The sequence below is a fragment of the Perognathus longimembris genome, chromosome 21 (assembly GCF_023159225.1).
Source record: "Perognathus longimembris pacificus isolate PPM17 chromosome 21, ASM2315922v1, whole genome shotgun sequence".
Classification (NCBI taxonomy): domain Eukaryota; kingdom Metazoa; phylum Chordata; class Mammalia; order Rodentia; family Heteromyidae; genus Perognathus; species Perognathus longimembris.
The window spans coordinates 8,412,747-8,437,052 of NC_063181.1; the positions used below are offsets into that span (position 1 = coordinate 8,412,747).

General features: G+C 42.0%; 1 protein-coding gene and 2 pseudogenes across 3 annotated transcripts in view; all 3 read right to left on the reverse strand.

The window, feature by feature from the left end:
* Ppp3cc (protein phosphatase 3 catalytic subunit gamma) overlaps positions 1–23,091 on the reverse strand; it is a 56,624-nt gene extending 33,533 nt beyond the window's left edge. Inside the window, exons 1-3 of one of the 3 annotated variants that reach the window (XM_048330891.1) lie at positions 22,737–23,091; positions 1,991–2,188; positions 1,556–1,680 (exon numbers count right to left, since the gene is read on the reverse strand). In XM_048330891.1, coding sequence (XP_048186848.1) covers positions 1,556–1,680; positions 1,991–2,188; positions 22,737–22,785 — 372 coding nt within the window. In that variant the 5' untranslated portion in view covers positions 22,786–23,091. Of the gene's footprint in view, positions 1–1,555; positions 1,681–1,990; positions 2,189–7,665; positions 7,991–22,736 lie in introns of those variants that run through there. The other 2 variants (XM_048330889.1, XM_048330890.1) reach the window with 2 other exon arrangements.
* Positions 4,430–13,110, reverse strand: LOC125339564 (annotated as a pseudogene).
* Positions 15,436–15,770, reverse strand: LOC125339662 (annotated as a pseudogene).
* Positions 23,092–24,306: the final 1,215 nt, after the last annotated feature.

The following is a 24,306-nucleotide window of genomic DNA, read 5'->3' on the forward strand; positions in this document are numbered from 1 at the left end:
GGTCCATAGCTCCACTTCTGGCTTTTTGGTAGTTTATTGGAGATAGGAGTCTCATGGACTTTCCTTCCCCAGGCTGGCTTTGAACCATGATCCTCAGATCTCAGCCTCCTGAGTAGCTAGGATTACAGGTGTTAGCCACCTGCACCCAGCCAATCATCCATACTTTTGATTTAATGGTTTTGAAACATGGAAAGCAACTGGGAAGCTATTGAATGACAGTTGGCAAGTATGGACATCTACTGAACAGCAGGGAAATAGGATTACTTTCTTAGATTATAGCATTAATTTCTGCCTTCATATTTGACACAAAATTTTTGGCACATGCAGATAAAAAAATCATACTTCTCTGACTTATAAATTTAGAATGCCCTTTAACTAATGTGTAGAATCAATTTTTCCCCCCAGTACTGAGGCCTGAACTCTGGGATAGGGCACTGTCCCTGAGTCCTTTTGCTCAAGGCTAGCACTTTTACCACTTGAACCACAGCTCCACTTTTGGCTTTTTCTGTGATTAACTGGAGATAAAAGTCTCACAGGCTTCCTGCCAGGGCTGGCTTTGTACTATGATCTTCAGATCTCAGTCTCCTGAGTAGCTAGTATTACAGGTGTGAGCCACCAGTGCCCAGTTCAATTTGTTTTACTGTTTATCGTTCCTGGGGCTTCTGAAAAAGATACTTCTTAGAGCATTAAGTAAAAGAGTTGGTTCGTATTTGAGAGAATGACATAAAGAATGAATCTTTTGCCACTAGAACACTTAGTACATTGAGAGTCTCACACTATGAAAGGTAGGCAGGAATGAGAACATCAAAATGCTAAGGCAGACTGTTTTGAATCTCATTTTTCAAAACTAAGATTATCTGTAATATTTCTAAAGTCATTCCACTTTTATTTGAGAAGTATGTGAGTTGAATCAATAGACCTTAAATATGAATGTACTACAACTAACAGTATTTATGACCTGGTATTAGGTTCTTAATTATTTTTTATTTTACATAGTAAGCCATATAATTGCTTTTAATTCTAACCATGTTCTTACATTTGTTTCTCAAAATATATAAGGGTAAATTATAAAATTTCACTAACTGCAATTTATTTTTCCCCTTCAAAGAACATCTATTAGATGCTTACCTACCATGTACAACAGTATCAGAAACTACTCCTACAATAAGCTAAGTGCCTGCTTATTTACTACCAGGAAATTAATCTAAAGTTAATTGTAGCCAAGCAGCTTATGGTCTTATAATTAAGGTCAGCTAATCCAAGCCCTATTTAGGGTGAAACACAAATTATATCCTTTAGATACAGCCTGCATACTATCTTCAAAGAGGAAAGGTTAAGAAACATTTTTACTTATTTAAAAATTGGCTTCATATAGCCTTTCATATATGAGAGAGCGAGAGAGAGATTTTTTTCTATCAGTTAATGTTGAAAGTAATAAAGTATAAATTCTAGCAGTGTACACGTTTTAACTTTTTCTACTCAAGAATAGGAAGCAAACTTTTAAAAAGATTTTAAGGCAATACGATAGGTCCAACACATCGGGGTTCATTTTTACCTCTATACTGAAATAGCCTCTATCCACATAGTCACCCAAAAAGAGGTAGCTTGTATTAGTAGGTGATCCTCCAACCTCAAACAACTTCATCAGATCAAAGAATTGTCCATGGACATCGCCACACACTAGGCAAAAAAGACAGGTGGGTGAAAAGTTATGTCTAAGAAGAAAAAAGGCATTACACCAACAAGAATCACAGCTTAACTGTTGACTTAAATCACTTTAGATTTTGACTGTATTACTACACAATTATAGTTAATTGCCTGATACTAAATAGTCCTCCTGGAAATATTAGACATTTGATAATTGTATTTCTTCAAGGAACAAAAAATACCTAACCAGTCCTAAGATAGTCTCAAAATTCCTAGGAAAGTTATCCCATCAGGTTTTATTTGGCTTTTTATATCACGTCTCAGAACTGCTCAAGTATCCTACCTGTGATTGGAGCTTCCACATCAATCATCGTGTCCTCTTGTTTCAGGATGGCAGTCCCATCGTTGATGATCTTCAAGGCTACTTCCTCTTCCACTCGGCCTTCCTTTATCAAATGGTTTTTCAAAACATCCATTTTAGGTTTCCCATTCTCAAAAACTTCCTTCATAGTAAGCCTTTCAGTTGGAGGAAAGGGGACACCTAGAGAAAGAGAAAATAATTTGAAATACTTAAAAGTACATAGCTAATGCTGGACACTGGTGGCTCCAGTCTGAAATCCTAGCTACCCAGGAGGCTGAGATCTGAGAAATGTGGTTCAAATCCAGCTCAGACAGGAAAGTGCTTGAGACTCTTGTTTATTTATTTGTTTTGTTTTTTGTTGCCAGTTTTGGGGTGTAGACTCAGGGCCTGAGCACTGTCCTTGGCTTCTCTTTGCTCAAGGCTAGCACTCTGCCACTTGAGTCACAGTGCCACTTCTGGCCGTTTTCTATATATGTGGTGCTGGGGAATCGAACCCAGGGCTTCATGTATACGAGTCAAGCACTCTTGCCACTAGGCCATTTCCCGGGCCCTGCTTGAGACTCTTATCTTCCAGAAAACTGGTACAAGAGCTATGGCTCAAAGTGGTAGAGCGCTGGCCTTGAGCAAAAAGAGTTCAGGGACAGTGCCCAAGCTCTGAGGTCAAGCCCCACAACTAATCCAAAAGAAAAAAAGAAAGGACATAGGTAATAACCAGGAGCATATTTCTTTTATATGGGAAATTAAATCAAGTAAACCACCAGAATTTCATCCACAACAGTAGAATTATGTGGGGAAATTTCTAATATATTCAAAATTATCTTATTCTAAGACAACTAATGTTTCTATAATATTATAAAATACCATAAATAATCAACTCTAAGAAATGGCCGGTGCTGGGAATATGGCCTAATGATAAAGTGCTTGCCTCGTAAACATGAAGCCCTGGGTTCGATTCCTCAGCACCACGTATATAGAAAAAGCAAGAAGTGGCGCTGTGACTCAAGTGGTAGAGTGCTAGCCTTGAACAAAAAGCAGCCAGGGACAGTGGTCAGGCCCTGAGTTCAAGCCCCAGGACTGGCAAAAAACCAAAACAAAACAAAAAAAAATGGTCTGCCAGGCACCAATGGCTCATGCCTGGAATTCTAGCTACTCAGGAGGCTGAGATCAGAGTACTGGATTGCAGTTTGAAGCCAGTTTGAAGAGGAAAGTCTGTGGGGCCTGGTCCCAGCTCCCGAGTCTGGGTGGCGACCCTGGCTGGTTGGTTTGCTTTTTCTTTGGTATATCTGCTGTGGTCACTGTATATGATTTTGGAACACTGGATATTGTATATATGCTTATCTGAACTATGGAAGGGAAAGAAAAATGAGGGAGGGTATAACAAATAAGACAAGAAATATACTCACTACCTTATTATGTAACTGTACCCCCTCTGTACATCACCTTGTCAATAAAATTTAATTAAAAAAAAAAGAAAAACAGAAAAAGCCAAAAAAAGAAAAAGAAAAGGAAAGTTTGTGAGACTCTTATCTCCAATTAATTACCAAAAAGCTGGAAGTAGAAGTATGGCTCAAGTGGTAGAACAATAGCCTGAAGCAAAAAAGCTCAAGGACAGCACTCAGGCCCAGAGTTCAAGCCCCAGGACCAGCAGGAAGGAAGGCAGGCAGGCAGGCAGGAGGGAGGCATGCACACACACATGCACAAAACACCAAAAACATGACCTGATATTGATTCATTCAGGTAAAAAAAGCTAAAAGTGAGATACAAACTAGGTGATTATTAATGTCTTTCTCTTCCTATTCATGAGAAAGGTGTTAAAAAGAAACTGCAAGTAAAACAAATAGAACAAAAGTAATTTCTGGGTACCAGTGGGAAGAGCAGTTGGAAGCTAGCCAGTCTGGATGGAAAAGCCAGAGAAACGCCATCTCTACAATAATTAGCTAAAACATTAGACTAAAAGCATGACTCAAGTAGTAGAGCAATGGCTGAACAAGCAAGCCAGAGGCTCTCAGTGCAAACCTACACAATGGCAGAAGAAGAGGAAGAGGAAGAAGCGGAGGAAGCAGCAGCAAGCAGCAGCAGCAGCAACTGTGGGGGATGAAGACCATCCCTGCTCAGGCAGTGACTCCTCGTCACCCAAATCCATCAGAGATTTATTCTTGCTGCGATTAAGTGCTACTTGAGAACAACAAATATGAGGAATCTAGTTGTATTTTTAAAATTATTTTTGCCAGTGCTGGGGCTTGAACTCAAGCCTTGGGCACTGTCCCCTGAGCTTCTTTTGCTCAAGGCTAGCACTCTACCACTTGAGCCACAGCACCACCTCTGGCTTTTTCTATATATGTGGTGCTGAGGAATAAAACCCAGGGCTTCATGTATACAAGGCAAGCATTCTTGCCACTGGGCTGTATTCCCAGCTTAATTCTAGTTCTTACAATCAAATTTTCTCTGCTGAGAAAAGGCCAAGACCCTAAATTTATCCATATTGCAGAAACATGCTTTTAACAATCATCCACCAAAATACCTGCCATTCAGATCAACAAGAATTTCATTTCCTGATTCAACTCTTTCGAATTCTAAAAATATCCATACTGCTTCATCATCAGAGGCATTTGTCCTTGGTTTCAACTTCCAACTCTTCATCTACTTCCACACCAACAGCGTTCCTCAGCAGAACCACTTCAGTAGCACTCTTAAAGTATCTTTGCTAATGGACTTGAATCCAACTTCTTGGATGCATCTTGAGCCTCTCCCGCCTCAGTGGCCTCACCTATAATGATCTTGCCGCTTTTCTTGCTGGTCTCCACTGACAATGTGGTACTCAGCCCCTGCTTGTTCTTCCCCAACCCCTGGCCTTCCCGGAAGCCCTACTTCTACATGATCTTAATATGCTTTGGGCCCATTTTGGCAAGGAAGGAGTTGCTGGTCCAGGTTGGAGAAGTTGGTCTGTCCAGCTCCTCAGACACTGGAGGGGGATAGCAGCTTTGGGAGAGTGTGATTGGGGTGCTGAATCCTCTTCAATAACTCCTTGTGTTTCTCTACAACAGAAGTAGGTGGGGCAATGGGAGCTCTATTCATAATCTTACTTATCATCTTCATCAGAATATTGATCTAGGCACCTTAAAAATCCACTTAGCTTCATGTCTGTTTTTACGTCTCCTTTTCTTCCATTTCCTTCTGTCTTTCCAAGCTCAGGCTGCCGCTGCCACTCTTCTCTCTGGCACCTCACTACTTTCTCAGAATCATTAGGGAACATTAGCTAGCGGAATGAGAACTCCCCTTGCAGAAAGCCCTCTGGGAACAGGATCCCTCAGCCCAGCTCTCCAAGTGCTGGTGCGCCTTCATTGGAGGAACTGTCCCTCCCCAGCAATGACCCTGGCAAGGACTGGGATTTGTTTCCTCTTTTTTTTGGTAGTCCTGGGCCTTGGACTCAGGGCCTGAGCACTGTCCCTGGCTTCTTTTTGCTCAAGGCTAGCACTCTACCACTTGAGCCACAGCACCACTTCTGGCCATTTTCTGTGTATGTGGTGCTGGGGAATCGAACCCAGGGCCTCATGTATATGAGGCAGGCACTCTTGCCACTAGGCCATATCCCCAGCCCCCACCTTCTGTTTTTGAGTCACTGGTCTCCACTCCTAGGTCATCCTACAGAGACAGCATCTGTTCAGTTTAAGGGAGGCCTTCCACCTTCCGGGCACTCTGCACTGTGGTGTCAGCAGTGGCAGAAGGGAGCCCACTCACACTCTGCAGAAGCCCCCCAAGGCTGGGCCGCCACTTGGCCTCAAGGCACTCTGTGGTGCGAGAAGGGAAACTGGCATTTTGGAAAATCTTTCCAGGTGATTCTAACATGCAGCCTAATGTACATATTGAGAATTACTGCTCTAATGTACTCATGAGGAATGAAACCCCTATGCCCCAACTTCACATCTTCCTATCATCCTAAGTGCTTATGCTTTTTCAAACAACCATTCTTTTTTTAAAATTTAATTTATTTATTAATTGAACACAAATTTTTTGGACAGGGTATTGTGCAGAAAGGGTAGAGTTACATAGTAGGGGAGTGTGTACATTTTTTGTGATATCTTACGCCCTGTTTTTCTTTCCCTTCTCTAGGTCAGGTAGACATATATACAATATACAATGTATCAAGAACATATACAGTAGCCACCTGGCCGCGCCCAAGAAATCAAACAACCATTCTCAACTCCAGAGCTTCTCTACCTAGAAAGCTAGTTTTCAGGTGTATCTAAATGTAATATTTATTTATTTAGTGCCAGTATCTGGGCTTGAACTCAGGACCATTGGTGCTATCTCTTTGCTTTTTCATTCAAGGCTGGCACTCTACCTTTTGAAGGACTTCTGGATTTGTGGTAGCTAACTGGAAATAAAAGTCTTACAGACTTTTCTGCCATAGCTGGTTTCAAACTGAGATCTTCAGATCTCAGTCAGTCCTAAGTAGCTTGGATTACAGGAATGAGCCACTGGAACATAGCTTTCATTTTATTTCTGTGTGTGTGTGTGTGTGTGTGCTGGTCCTGAGTCTTGAACTCTGGGTCTAGGCACTGTCCCTGAGCTCTTTTTGCTTAAGGCTAGCACTCTACCACTTGTGCCATAGCTTTACTTCCAGCTTATATTTTTGGTGGTTAACTGAGGATAAGAGTCTCATGAACTTTCCTGCCCCAGCTGGCTTTGAACCACAGTCCTCAGAGCTCAGCCTTCTGAGAAGCTAGGATTACAGGTGTGAGCCACTGGTGCTTGGCTAATTTTTATTTTTATTTATTTATTTTTTTGAGTCAAGATCTTGTTATGTATCCAAACTGGCCTTTAACTTGGGATCATCCTGCCTCGGGCTCTCAATTCTGGGATTATATTCCCCACCCCTTGCCCCGCCCATGCTCAGTTAAGCTTAAATTTTAGTAAGTTAAAATTAAATAAAATTTAAAGTGCAGATCCTTAACTGTACCAGCCACATATCAAGTGTTCAATAGCCTCATGTATCAAGTAACTATCATATTAGCGAACATAAATATATATTTCCCATTGTTGCCACAAGTTCTATTGGACAGCATTGCTCTAAAGTATTTACTAAAAAAACATAATAGCATGAAAAAGTTAACCTGAGCCCAGTTAACAAAATGAAAGGATCATCATCGTAAGAATGCAGTGGCTCACGCCTGCAATCCTAGATAGTCAGAAGGCTGAGATCTGAGGATCTGGTTCAAGCCAGCCCAGGGCAGGAAAGTCTGTGAGACTCTCATCTCCAATAAACTACTCAGAAAAAGCCAGAAGTAATGCTATAGGGCTTAAGTGATAGGTAGAGCACTAGCTTTGAGCAAAATGAGGCCCTGAGTTCAAGCTCCAGATTGGCAAGAAAAAAAAAAGAGAGAATTGAAGTCGAATAGTACTACCGGAGTTTTAAGAGAAAAGCCAACAGGAAAGGGGAGTGGAAAGGTTTTAGATGCAGCCACATGATCCAAAATGAAAATTAGGGAGACAAGTACAAGCTAAGGACAAGAAAGGGGCTTTATTCAGTATGGCTGCCATCAGAAAGAACAGAAATATCTAGTGACCTAGCTTTGAAGAGGTGACTGGAACTTTGTTGTTTCATAAAGGGAAAGGAAAGCCTGGAAGGCAAGGGTCCAGGACTACAAGTAAGTAACCTTGGTCAGACCTGGGTCTGGTTGATCATTCTCAGGCCTGTTCTTTGAGGTCCAGCTGGCTGCAAAGTCTTCATTTGTTGCTTAAGGGGGCAATTCAGTTTCCATCATGAGATGACTGCTTCTGACTGGTGGTGGGGAGCAGCCTCAGTGCCCTTGTGGGGCAATTGTTCCGACTTTGGGAGGGTGATCTGGCTGCAAAGCTCAACATTACTGAAGCCTTAAAAATAAATAACTTTGGCAAAGTAGCAAGTTACAAAATCAATCCACAAAAACCCGTAGCTTTTCTGTATACTAACAATGTACAGTCAGAGAGGAAAATCAGGAAAACAATCCCATTTGCAATAGTCTTTAAAAAATACTTTGGAATAACCCTAACCAAGAAAATGGAAGACCTCTATGATAAACACTATAAAAATCTGAAGAAAGAAATAGAAGATGACATCAGGAAATGGAAAGACCTCCCATGTTCACGGATAGGTAGAATTAATATTGTGAAAATGGCCATACTGCCAAAGGTGATCTACAAATTCAATGCAATTCTCATTGAACAATTCAAAAATTCATATGAAACAACAAAAGACCTCAAAGAGGTAATGGAACAGACTAGAAGACCCAGAAATAAAGCTGTATACTTTAGTCATCTGATATTTGACAAGGGAGCCAAAAATATACATTAGGGAAAAAAAGATAGCAGTCGGGTACTGGTGGCTCATGCCTGTCACCCTAGCTACTCAGGAGGCTGAGATCTGGGGATTGCAGTTCAAAGCCAGTCCAGGCAGGAAAGTCTATGAGACTCTAATCTCCAATTATTCACTCAAAAACTGGAAGTAGCACTGTGTTTCAAGTGGTAGAGTGCTAGCCTTGAGCTGAAGAGCTCAGGGATAGTGCCAGACCCAGAGTTAAAAAAAAAAATATATATATATATATATATTCCCCTTTCAATAATTGGTGTTGGGAAAACTGGACATTCATATGTACAAAACTAAAAATTAGATCTGTCTCTCACCTTGCACCAATATCAACTTGAAATGGATCAAAGACTTTAATGTCAAGCTTGAAACTTTGAAACTACAGGAAGATGGAGTAGGAGAAACATTAGAACTTATCAGCATATGCAAGGACTTTTTGAAAAGAGTACTAGGGTACAGCAAATAGGAGACTTGACAAATGGGATTACATCCAAGTTTCTACACACCAAAGGACACAATTATTAAATGAAAGTCAGTCAACAGACTTGGAGAAGATCTTTACTAGCTATACATCCAACAAGGGCCTAATATCCAAAATATCCAAGGAGCTCAAAAAACCACCACCACCACCACCACCACCACCCCAAAATTAAATAAACCAATCAATAATGGGTAAAGGAGTTAAAGAGAGAATTCTCAAAAGAAGAAGAAATAATGGTCAATAAACACATGAGAAAATGTTCAATATCCCTGGCCATAAGGAAATGCAAATCAAAACGACATTGGGATTCCATCTCACATCAGATTAGCCAGTATGGAGAATTCAAAGTAGCAAATGCTGGTGGGGACGTGGGGAAAAAGAAACCCTACTGCAGTTTGTAAGAATGGATGAGGTTTAGAGATTCCTCAAAAAACTAAACATAGACTCTCCCCATGACCCAGCTATAACACTCTTGGGTATCTACCAAGAACATTACAAGTCATGTTCACTGCTACACTATTCATAATAGCCAAGTTATGGAAACAGGTCAGATGTCTTGCATTAGATGAGTGGATCAAGAAAATATGGTACATATACACAATGGAATTTCAGTCATCCACTAGAAAGAATACTATTGTCATTTACAGGGAAACTGATGGGCCTAGAACAAATCATGTTAAGTGAAGTAAGCTAAGCTCAGAGAGGCAAACAGCACATGTTTTCTCTTATATATGGAAGCTAGATCTAAAACACATTGGAACATGATAAATTCTACAGGACTCTATTCATTTACATACAAACTGATTAAAAGAGGATACATTTAGGGGAGGAGCCCAAAGGCATAACTCCTCTGAACATCTAAAGTACTTTTATCAAAACAAGTTCCAGGAAATGGAAACATGTTTGTTTTTTCATTTGTAGAGGGGGGTTAAAGGGAGCACAGGAATGGTGGGAGGAAGGGTGAGTAGCAAATGCAAACATTATATTTAATATATAGTATGTAAACAATGAACTATGCGACTTGTGGGCAGGGTACAGGAAAAGAAGCATTGTACTCATTACCTGATTTAACACTTTTGGGTTTTTGATGATTAATTGGAGTCTTGCAGACTTTTGCTTCCCTGGTTGGCTTTGAACCTGGATCCTCAGATCTCAGCCTCCTGAATAGCTAGGATTACAAGCTTAAGTCACCTACATCTGTCTATATACACACAATTCGATGAGTTTTGACCTTTACTGTAAGAGAACTAACTATACAGTAATTGTTTATTTTATTGAAAAATTGACATTTTTCTTTAGGGAAATAAGGTCTGAATCATACAATAATTATTTATTATCTCTCACAGATTCTCTGGACCATGCATTCTTTTTTTTTTTTTTGTCAGTTGTGAGGTTTGAACTCAGGGCCTGGGTGCTGTCCTGGAGCCTTTTTGCTCAAGGCTAGTGCTCTACCCACTTTGAGGCACAGCTCCACTTCCAGTTTTTGAGTGGTTAATTGGAGATGAGAGTCTCACAGGGACTTTTCTGCCCAGGCTTGCTTCAAACCATGATCCTCACTTCTCAGCCTCCTGAGTAGCTAGGATTACAGGCCACTGGCGCCTGGCATGAACCATGTGTTTTAGAGGACACAGTGGACCTGGCTTTGTCTCTGTCCCGCAGCTTCTGGAGCCTCTGCTGGATGCTAGACAGCCTAGGGTTGGACTCATCTAAATGCTGCTCACTTGCTCACCCACCCAGTGGTTCGTGCTGGCTATTGGCTAAGCTTAGCTCACAGTTTTTATGAGAATAGCTGCATGTGGCTTCTTCATGTGACTGAGCTTCCTCCAGGATGGTGACTGAATTTCAAGGGCAAATTACATGAGGACCAGAAAGAAGCAGTATTTCTCTCTCTCTCTCTCTCTCTCTCTCTCTCTCTCTCTCTCTCTCTCTCTCTCTCTCTCTCTCTCTCTCTCTCTCAACACTGTAGCCTCAGAAGTGCTACCAATGATTAGGGCAGTCAGCCCACTGGACTGGCACAGCCACAAACCTGCCCAGGGAAAGGGGAAGAGAAACAGATTCTACCTATTAATGGGGACTGACAAAATTCTGTGAAAGCAGGAAACCAGGAATATTGTTGTCACCATTTCTTGAAAATACAATCTGTCACGTTTGTTATATTTTAAAAAACAACAAATAATGGGGCTGGGAATGTGGTTTAATGGTAGAGTGCTTGCCTAGCATGCACGAACCCCTGGGTCAGATTCCTCAATACCACATAAACATAAACAGAAAAAGCCAGAAGTGATGCTGTGGTTCAACTGGTAGAGTGCTAGCCTTGAGCAAAAAGAAGCCAGGGACAGTGCTCAGACCCCGAGTTCAAGCCCCAAGACTGGCAAAAAGAACAAAAACAAAAACAGCAATAGTAACAAAAGATTCAAGTCACCAAGGCTCTTACTTAAATATAACCCCCTCTTTCTTGTTGTTGGCAGCACTGGAGCTTGAACTCAGAACCTTCAACTGTTACTAATTTTTTTGCTCAATACACTCTACCACTTGAGTCATAGCTCCACTTCTGACTTTTTGGTGGTTTTTAATTGGTAAAAGTATCATAGACTTTTCTGCTCTGGCTGGCCTCAAACAGCAATCCTTAGATTTCAGTCTTCTGCGTACCTAGGATTATAGCATGAGCAACTGTGCCCTGGATTTGGGTAATTCTTGAAGTCAAAGTTTTTATGGCTTTCAACAATAACAAATGGGGGCTGGGGATATGGCCTAGTGGCAAGAGTGCTTGTCTCATATACATGAGGCCCTAGGTTCAATTCCCCAGCACCACATATGCAGAAAATGGCCAGAAGTGGCGCTGTGGTTCAAGTGGTAGAGTACTAGCCTTGAGCAAAAAGAAGCCAGGGACAGCAGTGCTCAGGCTCTGAGTCCAAGCCCCAGGACTGGCCAAAAAAAACAAAACAAAAAAAAAAAACAATAACAAATGTGCTTTTTTGGGGGAGGGAGTGTCACTGGTGTTTGAACTCAGGGCCTTGCACTTGCTAAGCAAGAGCTCTATCACTTAAGCCATATCCCTATTCCCTTTTGCTTTAGCTTGTTTTTAAGACTGGGTCTCAAAATTTTACCCAGACCATCTTCAGATGGCACTTTCTACCTCCATCTTTCAAGCAGAAGAAATTACAGGTATGCACTATACCTTGCCTGGTCACCACAAATACACTGTTAATAAACAAGTAACACTGGCTGACTCTTATTATTAAAGGGAAAGCCATAACATATAATGGTACTATAGCTCATAAAACAGATAAACTGAGCAAACCAAACTACAACGTGCATCATAGACCATCTAAACGGAAACTACATCCTTCAGATCATATGTCTGAGACCTCTGACAAATTAACAGTAACTCTGCATAAACACTAGATCTGATCTCTAACCCTAAAGTTTCCAAAGTCCCACAACTCATCTAGTAGACAAGTTATAACTTTTCTCAGAGTATAAACTTCCACTATCAATTCTAGATAATGTCACTAATCTTACAACAATAATGGTGTGCCCTTTTCTAACTCCTTTTTTAAAAACTACAAGTTTAATTCATGATTTTTTTTTTTTTTTTTTTTGGCCAGTCCTGGGCCTTGGACTCAGGGCCCGAGCACCGTCCCTGGCTTCTTCCCGCTCAAGGCCAGCACTCTGCCACTTGAGCCACAGCGCCGCTTCTGGCCGTTTTCTGTATATGTGGTGCTGGGGAATCGAACCTAGGGCCTCGTGTATCCGAGGCAGGCACTCTTGCCACTAGGCTATATCCCCAGCCCCCTAATTCATGATTTTTGGTCTGCAGGCTTAACAAATGGAGTTGGCACTATGGTTCAACAAGCCCCTTGTACGTGGTGAGACTCACAACTATGAGACAGTACATAACTGAGACCACTGGCCTGTCCCCTTGGTCAAGATTTCCCTGTCTGTAACAATGAGGCATTGAGATTCAAATAATTTTATTGAGCATGTCAGTGTCAAGGTGATACTTACACCTAGGTCCTCTGACTTTTCACTGCCCAAGCCGGATCAAACTCACTATGCAACCTAGCTTGGTTTCAAACATAATCCTCCAGCCTGTTTATGAGTGCTGGCATGTGCTGCTTTGCCCATTTGGACTTTTCAAGTACTGTTCCAGAGTGAAATGTAGCTTCTACCTAATAGCATTCCTGTCATTTTTCTGTTTGTTCAGTATCTTGTGTTGTTCATACCTAAGTGAAGTCCACAGCGAGAGGACAGACATGGACCTACCAAGTCCATCTTGCAGCCAGCCTCAAAGGCTGACAAGTTAGAACATCTCAGCAGACCATTATCTTTGGACAAACTTTGCTTTGAGTAACCTTTTTACAACTTCATAAAGATGTTTCTTAGACCTTGGAATCCTGAGCCATGTTTGGTTCTATGCTCAGAGTTACCCTCAGTTGATTGCAAATGATCTTCCAGGTTTTCTGGAGAAATGCATAAGGCCCTGAGTTCAAGCCCCTACTGGCACACATACCAAAAAAAAAAAAAATTCACAATAGAACAACAGCAACAAAGCCAGGCACCAGTGACTCAACTCTATAATCCCAGCTACTCAGGAGGCTGAGATGTGAGGATGTTAGTTCAAAGCCAGCCTAGGCAGGAAAGTCCATGAAACTCTTATTGCCAATAAATTACTCAAAAAAGAAAAAAAAAGTCAGAACTGGAGCTGTGGCTCCAGTGAATAAGCACTAACTGTGAGCAAAAGAAGCTCAGACAGTCCAGGCCCTCAGTTCAAGCCTCAGGCCCAACACACACACACACACACACACGCACGCACGCACGCACGCGCACACACACACACACACACACACACGCACTGGTCAGAAGGAGCTGTGGCTCATGTAGTAGAACATCAACCTTGATCAAAAAAGCTAAGGAACAACACCCAGCTCCTGAGTTCAAGCCCTACTACCAGCACTAAATAAATAAGTACTTAAAAAAAATTAAGGCCTAGCGTTGGTGGCTCACACCTGTAATCCTAGCTACTCGGGAGGCTGAGATCTGAGGATCATGGCTCAAAGCCAGCCCAGGCAAGAAAGTCTGTGAGACTCTTATCTCCAATTAACCACCAGAAAACTGGAAGTGTAAGTGTAAGTGTGGCTCAAAGTAGTAAAGCGCTAGCCTTGAGCAAAAGGCTCAGGAACAGAGTGCTCAAGCTCTGAGTTCAAGCCCCACAATCAAAAACAACAACAAAATTTAGATGCTTTACACCAATAGTATCTTTGAGTTTATATTTAATGACCGTTATATAATATAAAGCTTTGGTGCTATGATTATAGAAACTATTAGCTTTATATGACAGTCTATAAATTTTAATTAGTTGAAACCTTAAACTTACATTAAAAGAAATCTTTAAAACAAAAGAGAAGTTAAGCCTTCCTGAGTTAATCATGTAGGAGTGAAATGTGCATGTCATTTGCAGGAAAGCGATAGAACTAGGAGACAATGTGTTAAGTGAAATAAATTATACAGAATGACAGATGTGAAAACTTTAAAAAAAAAAATGGCCTGAAAGTAGAAAGAGAAGGGAAGTATCAAGGAAAGGGAAGGGAAGGGAGCTGTGTAAGGAGAGAAAGATGGTAAGAGGTATGCAGTCATGAAAATGTCACAGTGAAACCCATCAATCTATACAACTAATAGATGTTAGTAATTACCTTAAGTTTACTAAAAATACTAAAAAAGCTTTTGCTAGGCATGGTGAATGTTTCTGCTAGCCTCAAATCACAATCCTCCAGATCTCAACCTCCTGAGCATCTAGGAATATAAACATAAACCACTAGTGCCTAGTGCATCTGTTGTTTTCAAGGTAGGGTTTCACTTTATGCCAGGCTGGCTTGACCTGAGATCCGCCTACTTGTGCTTCTCTTGCTGGGAATGACCAGCATATGCTACTGTATCCAGCCATTGTACTTCTTCAGCTGCTAGGATAACAGGCCCAAGCCACCATGTCCAGTCATTGGTTCCAATGGAATGTTGTGAACTTTTATGATGCTCAGGCTAGCCTCAAACCATGATCCTCTAATCTTCTCCTCTTGCGAGAATTACAGACTTGAACTACTATGCCTGGCTGGTTTGGGTTTTGTTTTTTGAGATATCTTGCCATGTTACCCAGGATGATCCTGTACAGCTAGGCTGAAGAAACCCTTCTGTTCCAGCCACTGAGCAGCTAAAACTATAGTTGCATGACAACTCACCCAGCTCTTATCTCTCTAGGCTTCAATAGGCTTCTGTCGGAGAAAATCATAATATACTTCATAGTACAAAAGAAGGAAGGCCTGTAGATGCATCAATGTCATCTATGTTCCTAACATGTTCTTACTTCCAGGATAATCAGTGACAAAAATCTTATAAAATTGATGTACTTCACTTAAAATAGATTTTACTCTTCCATTCTGATAATGCAGATTAATAAATTAAAGTCTGATCATCCATGTGGTTAGGTATACCTGGTCTTCATCAAAAGAGCTTATATACATACATAGTGTGCACTCATCACTACCAACATACGAAGGATAAATCATGCACGTTGGACAGGCATTGTGACTATGTCAGGACTTCTGGAATATTATCAGTTTTTTTATTATTATTAGAAAAGCTTATTGAAAAAAGTTGTCTACAAAAATGCAGATGACCAAATGTTTACCTTAAGGTAAAGTAGTCCCTTTGGAGAGGGGAGGCAGATTTCTCTGTTGAGCCATTATTAAATTCGTTCCAAGGCTTCTAAAATGATACTATTTCCTCATACTGCCACCATTCCAATATTATTCTGTTTCCTACTAGTAGCCATCTCCACATCTATCTCAAGATTCATAAATGGGTCAAATCTATATAATATTGCTTGGACATGTCGGCAATGATGGCTTCTTGTTCCATTTTCTTTTTAACTTGGGAGGGTGAGCTTTTTTGTTTTGTTTTGTTTTTCTTTTGCCAGTCCTGGGGCTTGGACTCAGGGCCTGAGCACTGTCCCTGGCTTCTTTTTGCTCAAGGCTAGCACTCTGCCACTTGGGCCACAGCGCCACTTCTGGCCATTTTCTGTATATGTGGAGCTGGGGAATTGAACCCAGGGCCTCATGTATACAAGTCAAGCACTCTTGCCACTAGACCATATCCCCAGCCCGAGGGTGAGCTTTTGTTCATGGTCTCAATGGGCTCAGATACACTTTGGAACCAAAGTTGTGGCCTCCTTCATGCTCCTGGGGCAGAATTGGCAGTTTATACCTGATTCCCCACTATCAGTTTAACAAGAGAAGACCACCTTAATCTTCGAAAGAGCACTAGTTATTCATCCCCTTGCAAAGGTGAATAATACACATTCCAATTTTTTAAATGTACTTGGTTGTCAAAGGAAGATCAAACAGACTGTGGGATGTATGTGGTGCATTGCTTTAAACTTTACTAATAACTCTTATCTAAGTTTCTGTTGCAAATGCCAAATGTGTATCTCCAGAGCCTTAAATGCTGCTGTGTGGCCACTGTCAGGCCAGATGTAACAACATGTGATCAGCAAAGAAAAAGAACAAATGCTCCAATGCTTTAGAGGTCAAAATTCCTTCCCCAAAACTGAAAGCATTCACAGCCTATCTAGTACATTCACAGCCTATCTGGTCATATTCCTAAATGGCAAATCCTCTGATGAGAAGTAGAGATTGAGTTTGAGAACCACAAATTGCTCACAAATGCTTAGAAAATACTAAACTTGCAAAATAGATAAACTGAACGAAATTGAACCACAATGTAATCCCATAATAAGTTCTGGACTTTTCAAATCTTGGTTGTCCAGACAATCAAGTTCCAATACAGATCAACTAATCTAACAGTAACTTCTAGGGAACTCATATAGACCTGAAAAGCAAAACTACCAGTTGTTCCAACAACTCAGACAAGTTAAATTTTAGCTGCTCCTGACAAGACTAACGCTGACTTTCGAAAACATGGACTCATTTCTAACTCCCTCCTTTGGAGATACCCACAGTAGTTCTTCTGTATATCATTCCTTCTTGCAGAAAGGTAAATAAATGAAATTCACTTTTGACCATAGATGTGTTGTTGGAAATCTTTGCAGGATGGCTTTTTACATTTCCAAAGCAGATGTTCAGACTAGATTTTTTTTTGTTTGTTTGGGAACTTTAAAAAGTTGCCAATAATCCTGTACTTGGGAGGCAGAAGCAGGAAGATCATGGGTTCAAGTCTAGCCTGAATTACGTAACAAGACCTTTTCTCAAAAAATGAGAACTAGGGATGTAGTTCAGTGCAAGTGCTTAACTAGCATTGGCAAGGCCTTGAGTTTGATCCCCAATACCAAAAAGAAACAAAACTTTGACCAATGTAACTGATTACATTTACAGAATAGGATGTGATGCTCTGAAACATGGATAATGTGGAATGATAAAATCAATCATATTAATATAGTGATCACTTTATCATTTTAGTGGCAAGTAATTTTTTTAATTTGCTCTTATTATGAAATAGACTACTGCTGTGAAATAGATCCCAAAACTATTCTGTCTCTTTGAAACTTTGCACCCTTTGATCAGCAATTCCCATTTCCTTTCTTCCCACCCTTCAAGCCTCTGGTAACCATCACTGTAGCTCTTATTTCAACCTCACTGAAGTCTACATGAAATGAAATCACATAGTAATCATTTTTCTGTGCCCAGCTTATTTCACTTAATGTTTTTGTCCTCTGGATTTATTGTTGCAAATGACAGTACTACCTCTTTTGAAGGATGAATCATTGTTGTATACATACATACGTATATACATATACGTATATAGTCCATTTATAGACACCTAGGTTGATTCCACTGGCTACTATGAATAATCCTGCAATGAATCTAGGAGTATAACCCTTCAACATATTGATTTGTTTCTTTGGATTTATATCCAAAGATTTATAAACCCAGAATTTATAAGTCCTGGATTTATAAGACCAGCATGAAATTATTGGATCATATAGTAGTTCTACTTTTACTTTAAAAAAAGTTTTTTGGTGCTAGTACTGGGGCTTGAACTCAAGACCACAATGTTCTTGCTTAGCCTTTTCTGCTTACAGCTGGTGCCCTACCACTTGAGTCATACTCTTACTTCTGGCTTTTTGCTGGTTAACTGGAGATGAAAAGTCTGTCAGATTTGTCTGTCCAGGCTGAGTAGCTAGCATTAGGTGTGAGCTTACCAGTAGCCGGCTACTTTTACTTTTTTGAGAAACTTTCAGCCTACGGAAAACAATAACCTCTAGGGTGACATAGTATGTTTTCATTTTCTTTTCTTTTTTTTCTTTTTTTTTTTTTTGGCCAGTCTTAGGGCTTGAAATCAGGGCCTAAATATTGGCCCTGAGCTTCTCTTGCTCAAGGCTAGACCTCTACCACTTGAGTCATAGTAACACTTCCAACTTTCTCTGACTAGTTTATTGGACATAAGATTCTCACAGGGCTGGGAGTATGGCCTAGTGGCAAGAGTGCTTGCATCCTATACATGAAGCCGAGGGTTCCATTCCCCAGCACCACATATATAGAAAATGGCCAGAAGTGGCGCTGTGGCTCAAGTAGTAGAGTGCTAGCTTTGAGCAAAAAGAAGCCAAGGACAGTGCTCAGGCCCTGAGTCCAAGCGCCAGAACTGGCAAAAAAAAAAAAAAAAAAAAGATTCTCACAGACTTTTCTGCACAAGATGGCTTTGAACCACAATCTTCAGTTCTTAGCCTCCTGAGTAGCTACGATTACAGGCATGAGTCACCAGCGTCCAGCTACATGGTATGTTTTCCATAAAGCAGTTGCACAATAGTAAAATAAATAAATAAATAAAACAACTTGATTGTATGGATAAATCTATCTTTATTATTCCAGCCATCCATTAAGACCATTTTCCTTTTAAATTTCCATGAAGACTTAGGCCACAAAAATACCTAGGCACACACACAAAAACACCAATGAAGATATGTCTTTAGGCCATTGATAATAGTTAAAAGTTTAAACTTTAGAGGGTTATTGGGTGATAGGCCTGACTCAGTCATACCATCAAAACAAAGGGAAGATTATCAATTTATAGAGTGTGGAAACAAACATCTCACACCAGATGCAGTCTAAGGTTTAGTCATCTGCTCTTTCCAACGGTATTAGTCACAGGCAATTCCATAGTTCTAATTTTGTTATAGCAAGGCTATTATATGCTATGCTGCTTACGTATATACACAAGCTTCTAAATATAACCAAAAGTTTGTTGCTTGTGCATGGAACTCATCAAGTATTTATCAGTATATGATTCCCAAAATTCTATATTACAAAAATGGGAATTTTTACCATTTTTCTTCTTAAGTACACTACATTAAAATTCTCTCAAAAGGCTGGATACTGACGGCTCATGACTGTAATCCTAGCTACTGAGGAGACTGACATGTGCGGATCACAATTTGAAGCCAGCACAGGCAGGAAAGTCCATGAGACACTAACCTCCAGTAAACTACTCAGAAAAAGCCAAAAGTGGCACTGTGGCTAAAAGTGGTAGAGTACTAGCTTTGAGCACAGAGACTCAGGATAGCACCCAGGCTCTGAGTTCAAGTCCCACGACTGGCAAAAATAAAAATAAAAACAAGACTAAGAATCACTGTAAGGGGCTGGGGATATAGCCTAGTGGCAAGAGTGCCTGCCTCGGATACACGAGGCCCTAGGTTCGATTCCCCAGCACCACATATACAGAAAACGGCCAGAAGCGGCACTGTGGCTCAAGTGGCAGAGTGCTAGCCTTGAGCGGGAAGAAGCCAGGGACAGTGCTCAGGCCCTGAGTCCAAGGCCCAGGACTGGCCAAAAAAAAAAAAAAAAAAAAAAAAAAAAAAGAATCACTGTAAAAGGAACTCTTCAAATAAGAAAAGAAAGCTGGAAACTAAAAGGAGAAAAAGCCAACCTGAAAGAATTTCACAATTCGGTCCCTGGAGTTCTGTGTTGCAGACACTAGTAGTCATATACCCCAGCACACAAGGATGACTGGTGGCTTGAGGGGCCTGCAGGAATATCACTCCCAAAGAAAAGTAACAAATGAGTACATGCTATGGTACACTGGAGGTGACAGCTGATAACCATTGAATAAAGTGAATGAAATCCTACGAATTCTTAAAATAAGCCACATGGCAAGTACTCCATAGAAATATGTTCGCCTATCCTCAGTGTTACTGATGGGGAGTCCTCTTTTTATATTGATGAACAGGTCATTTTTCTCACTAGGAAGAGCTTGACAATTTATAACTCCACACACTATTAAATTCTGATATTTTTCAAGTGTTAATGATTTTTCTACTAAGCACTTATGTCATAACAGGTCTATTATAAAACTACAATAATGTTTTATAATATTACAATCATGTTTATTATAAAGCTACAATCATGTATGTCATTTGCGTGACCCAGCTGGTTAGAAAGGTATAGTACAAATAAGATTAACCCCAAACCAGTTAAGTAAAAAGGAAGGCTGAAAAAAAGAGAAGATCACAAATTCTGTCTAGAAGTAAATAAAGCCTTGGTTTTCTGACTGATAGACTCTACCTCCTTCAGCCTCAGAAGCTGCATCTAAAGGACACTTCAAATACAAATCACTCCCGCCCACCCACCCACTCTCCACTAAGACTTGTTCAAGCTAAACAATTAGGCAGACTTTAAAGTTAACAGGAAATAACAGAACCAAAAATAACTGGGGTGTGGTATCACCTCAGCAAAAGCTCGGGAGCTGTGAACAAAGGAAGACAATTCTGGTCGGACAAGATAGCATCAGATCAGGATTTCATGCCCAACACAACCAGCTTTCACTACTCAGCCACACCTGATTTTTCTGAAGAAGAAAAAAACAGTAAGCTCTTATTTCAAACTCTGGAAAACCCAAACCACCCCCAGCCCCTGGGGAGGGGGGGTGGGGAAGAGCAAGAAACATTAAATCACAGAGAAACCCATGTTCCTAAGGTTAAATTATTAGGCTGTTTTATATGCTAAGCAAATTCACACACTATAAAGGTCTAAAATTGCTTGTTTCATTTATTTTAAGAGCAATCTTAAATATATATAACATGCTATAGTGTGTAGTTTTGCTAAAGAACAAATTTGTAGCATGCAAGACTATAAGGGTGGGGTTCAGTTAGTTGTAAGCATGCCTTGCAGTCAGAAGAATCCACATATTAACCAGGTTTGTTTTACTTTATTTCTGTATTTAAATGCCTGAAAGGGTCATTTTAAAATGTGCTTCCTATTTTATGGTGGAAATTACACAGTATACTGATGATCTGTCTGAGAATCCTGAAGTTCTAAGGGTTGCCACCGAGCTTCACTCTGATCTGAATTTACCCAGCCTTGACACACGGTTCTGGTGTTGCTGGGTTCCCTACCTACTAAGCTTAGAAGTAGCAGATCAGAAAGCAGCGAGGGTGTATTTGACAGAGAAGAGCACTGGAGAGAAAAGGACAAGCAAAAATACTAAAATGGTATAGTAGTGAGGAATATACTTAGTATAGGAGAAAACTGCCAACTTCTCTTCACAGAGGAACACATCAGCCATATTAACAGAATAGTAAAGATGTTAATGTAACGATGACCTTGATTCATCAAAAAAGGTTCTGTATGTTTATATTCCAAGTCTTAAAAGAGGGCTGTATCCTCCTTATGGGCTGGATGCTACGAAGACTTGCATTAAAATGGCCACAATAACTAAGCAGTTAAAAGGATGGGTCAGTTATATGAACAGCTGACTTCAATCCCCAATAAAATCACTCACACAAATTCTGAGTAGATAAGTCTCAAAAATACCATTATATTTAGCATTATGTAGTGTAGGTGTTTATCATCCTAGTACGGAACACACAATTGGTGTTCTTCCTTAAATAAAAGGTGATTGTTGCTAGCAACATTAAGTTTCTTTTCTCCTTCTAATGATAACCACTTCATCTAACCACCAAGAATACAGCTGGTCTAAGTATATTCCTTTCTTATAAAATAGTGCTTTCAAACTGATTATTAGCACTTGAGAAAGAAGGGTTGGGCTTTAAGTTTTACAGCTGGAGAAAGAAGCCCATGAATTAGTAGTTATGTTTGACAGGTCGTATTAGTTTAAGGGACCAAACAAATACAACATTAAACCCGGCAAGATTCACAAAGGGGTGCTTTGTGTTTTGCTCTAACAACAAATATCTATTAGCAGTGGACAGCTAAATCAGGGGACATTCTTCTCCCAATCTCTAGAACCAAAAAAGAAAAGAAAAGAGCAACATGTCCAGATCTCTAAGTCCCCACACCACTAAAAGGACTTGGCTGAATTTATCTCATCTTACTTAAGTTTCTTTTAACTCAGAGCAGTGACTATTAATGATCTCAGAGAAAGAGTGCCACGAAGTACAACGCATGGAGCCCTTCGAAAAGGGCTGTGAGAGATCTGTACGGAGAGAGATCCGACCCCTCAAGAAAGGCATGACTTGGGGGGAAAAAAAAAGTCTGGTCCCGGCTCAAATATCGCCACAGATGGCTTTTGCTTCTCCAAGTTGGGGACTAGGGAAAAAGGAATCCTTTCTTATGGTGGTGGTGGTGGTGGTGATGGTGATGATGAGGATGATGATGAGGATGATGATGATGAAGAAGAAGATCCAGCCCCCACCCCCACCCTCCCACCCCCCCAGCGCTGGGCACAGTCCCCACCCCTCCCACAAGTCAACATGGTCTGGGTGACACAGTGACGCTGCCCGGGTACCGTGGGGCGCTGCGGGGGGAGGGGCTGCCCCCGGGGGAACCTCCCCACACCCCCGGGGCCCAGAGCCCCCGCCGCTCCTCCCCTGACTGGGCGCACCCCCCTCGCCCCCGCCCCCCTGAGCCGCCGCCCGGCGAGGTCGCGGAGGAGGGCACCTTTGACGACGCGCTCGGTGGTGGAGAGCGGCCCCGACCTCCCGGACATCGTCCCGCCGGCCTCCTCCGGGCTCCAGGGGCGGCCGGACCCGAGCCGCCGCCGGGCCGCCTTCCCCTCCTCCGGAGGTCTCCGCTCCGCGGGGCCGTCAGCGCCGTGCCCGGCCCCGGCCCAACTCCAGGAGGACCGGCCTCCAACTCCACCGACGGGCGGCGGACACACGGCCGCTCCCTCCCGCGGCGCCCGCGGCTCGGCGGAGACGACCGTGCCGGGAGCGATAGCGGCAGCGACAGCACCGCGACGGCGGCTGAAGGAAGCAACTAGGACCGAGACCGCTGGCGCGCCTGAGCTCGCGTGCGCGCCCCCAGCCGGCGTGCGCGCCCCCGCGCCGCGCTCACAACTTCCCGGCCCGCTCGCCCGCCCGCGGACCTCTGCGCATGCGCACTTTTCCTGCTGGCCCACAGTCGGCTTTCCTTTCTCAGGTAGGAGCCTGGTCCTCCCCAGGCAGGGACGGAGATCTTCAGGATCCAAGTTCAAAACCAGCCTGGGCAGGAAAGCCTGCGAGCCTCTTTATCTCTAACTACCCAAACATCCAGAAGTGGAGCTGTGGCTCAAGCGCAAGAGAGCACTAGCCTTGAGCAAAAAGAGCTCAGGGACCCTGTCCAGGCCCTGAACTCCAGCTCTAGGAATGGCACCAAAAAGCAAAAGGAAACCTGCCAGGCAGCACCCACCCAGTTCAATCCCCAGTAGCAGCACTAAATAAGTTAATAGTAAGCAAACAAAAAAATTACCCAGTAGAACATAGACACGCTAGCTAAAAAAAAAAAAATTGAAAACTGCAAAACAAGGGAAGAATTATTCAATAACAGTAGAAAGACAAACTGGCTACTTGGATCCTCAATTGGAACTAATCACCAAAGGGACCTGGAAGTCCTGTTAATAGAGCTTTGCCCTTGGCTGGGGAGCTTGAGCTCTCCTTCAACCTAAAACAATTAATTCTCTGGAGAGCTGTCCGCAGTCAGCCCTGGAGAAGCAGCCAGAAATGAGTACCCATGCCTGGTGGAAGGTCCACCCCCGGGAGGGCTCCATGCAGATGCCCTCACCTGAGTTACCTAGGTACCTGGCACACCTGGAGGCGGTTTCCTCCTCCTCCTCTGAGGTCACATCCAATCCACCTGGCCATACCTCCTGCCTTTCCCTAAATAATCTGGCTCAACACAGTCCCCACTCTCTTTCCTGTTCTCTCTTACTCTCTTGCTCTTTTCCCTCTCTCTTCCCTTCTTCCTTCCCCTCTCCCCACGCCTCTATCTTGTATGGGCTGGCAGTTTGCTCTCCTGCCCCCAATAAACTCTTCTCTGCCTGCACCATGTGGCAGTTTCCTTTCTGGTGAACCTTACACCTGGTAAAGGAGGTCTGAGCAAGTGCGACCTTGCCATCATTTGCTGCTCAGAAATTTAAAAAACACTCGAAAGTTCTGGTGTCTGTCTGCATGAAGAGAGACACTCTAAGCCCTTATATAAACAGAGCTTCCAGGAACTTGCTGGAAGGCAGAGCTAAAAGTGGATTTCATTA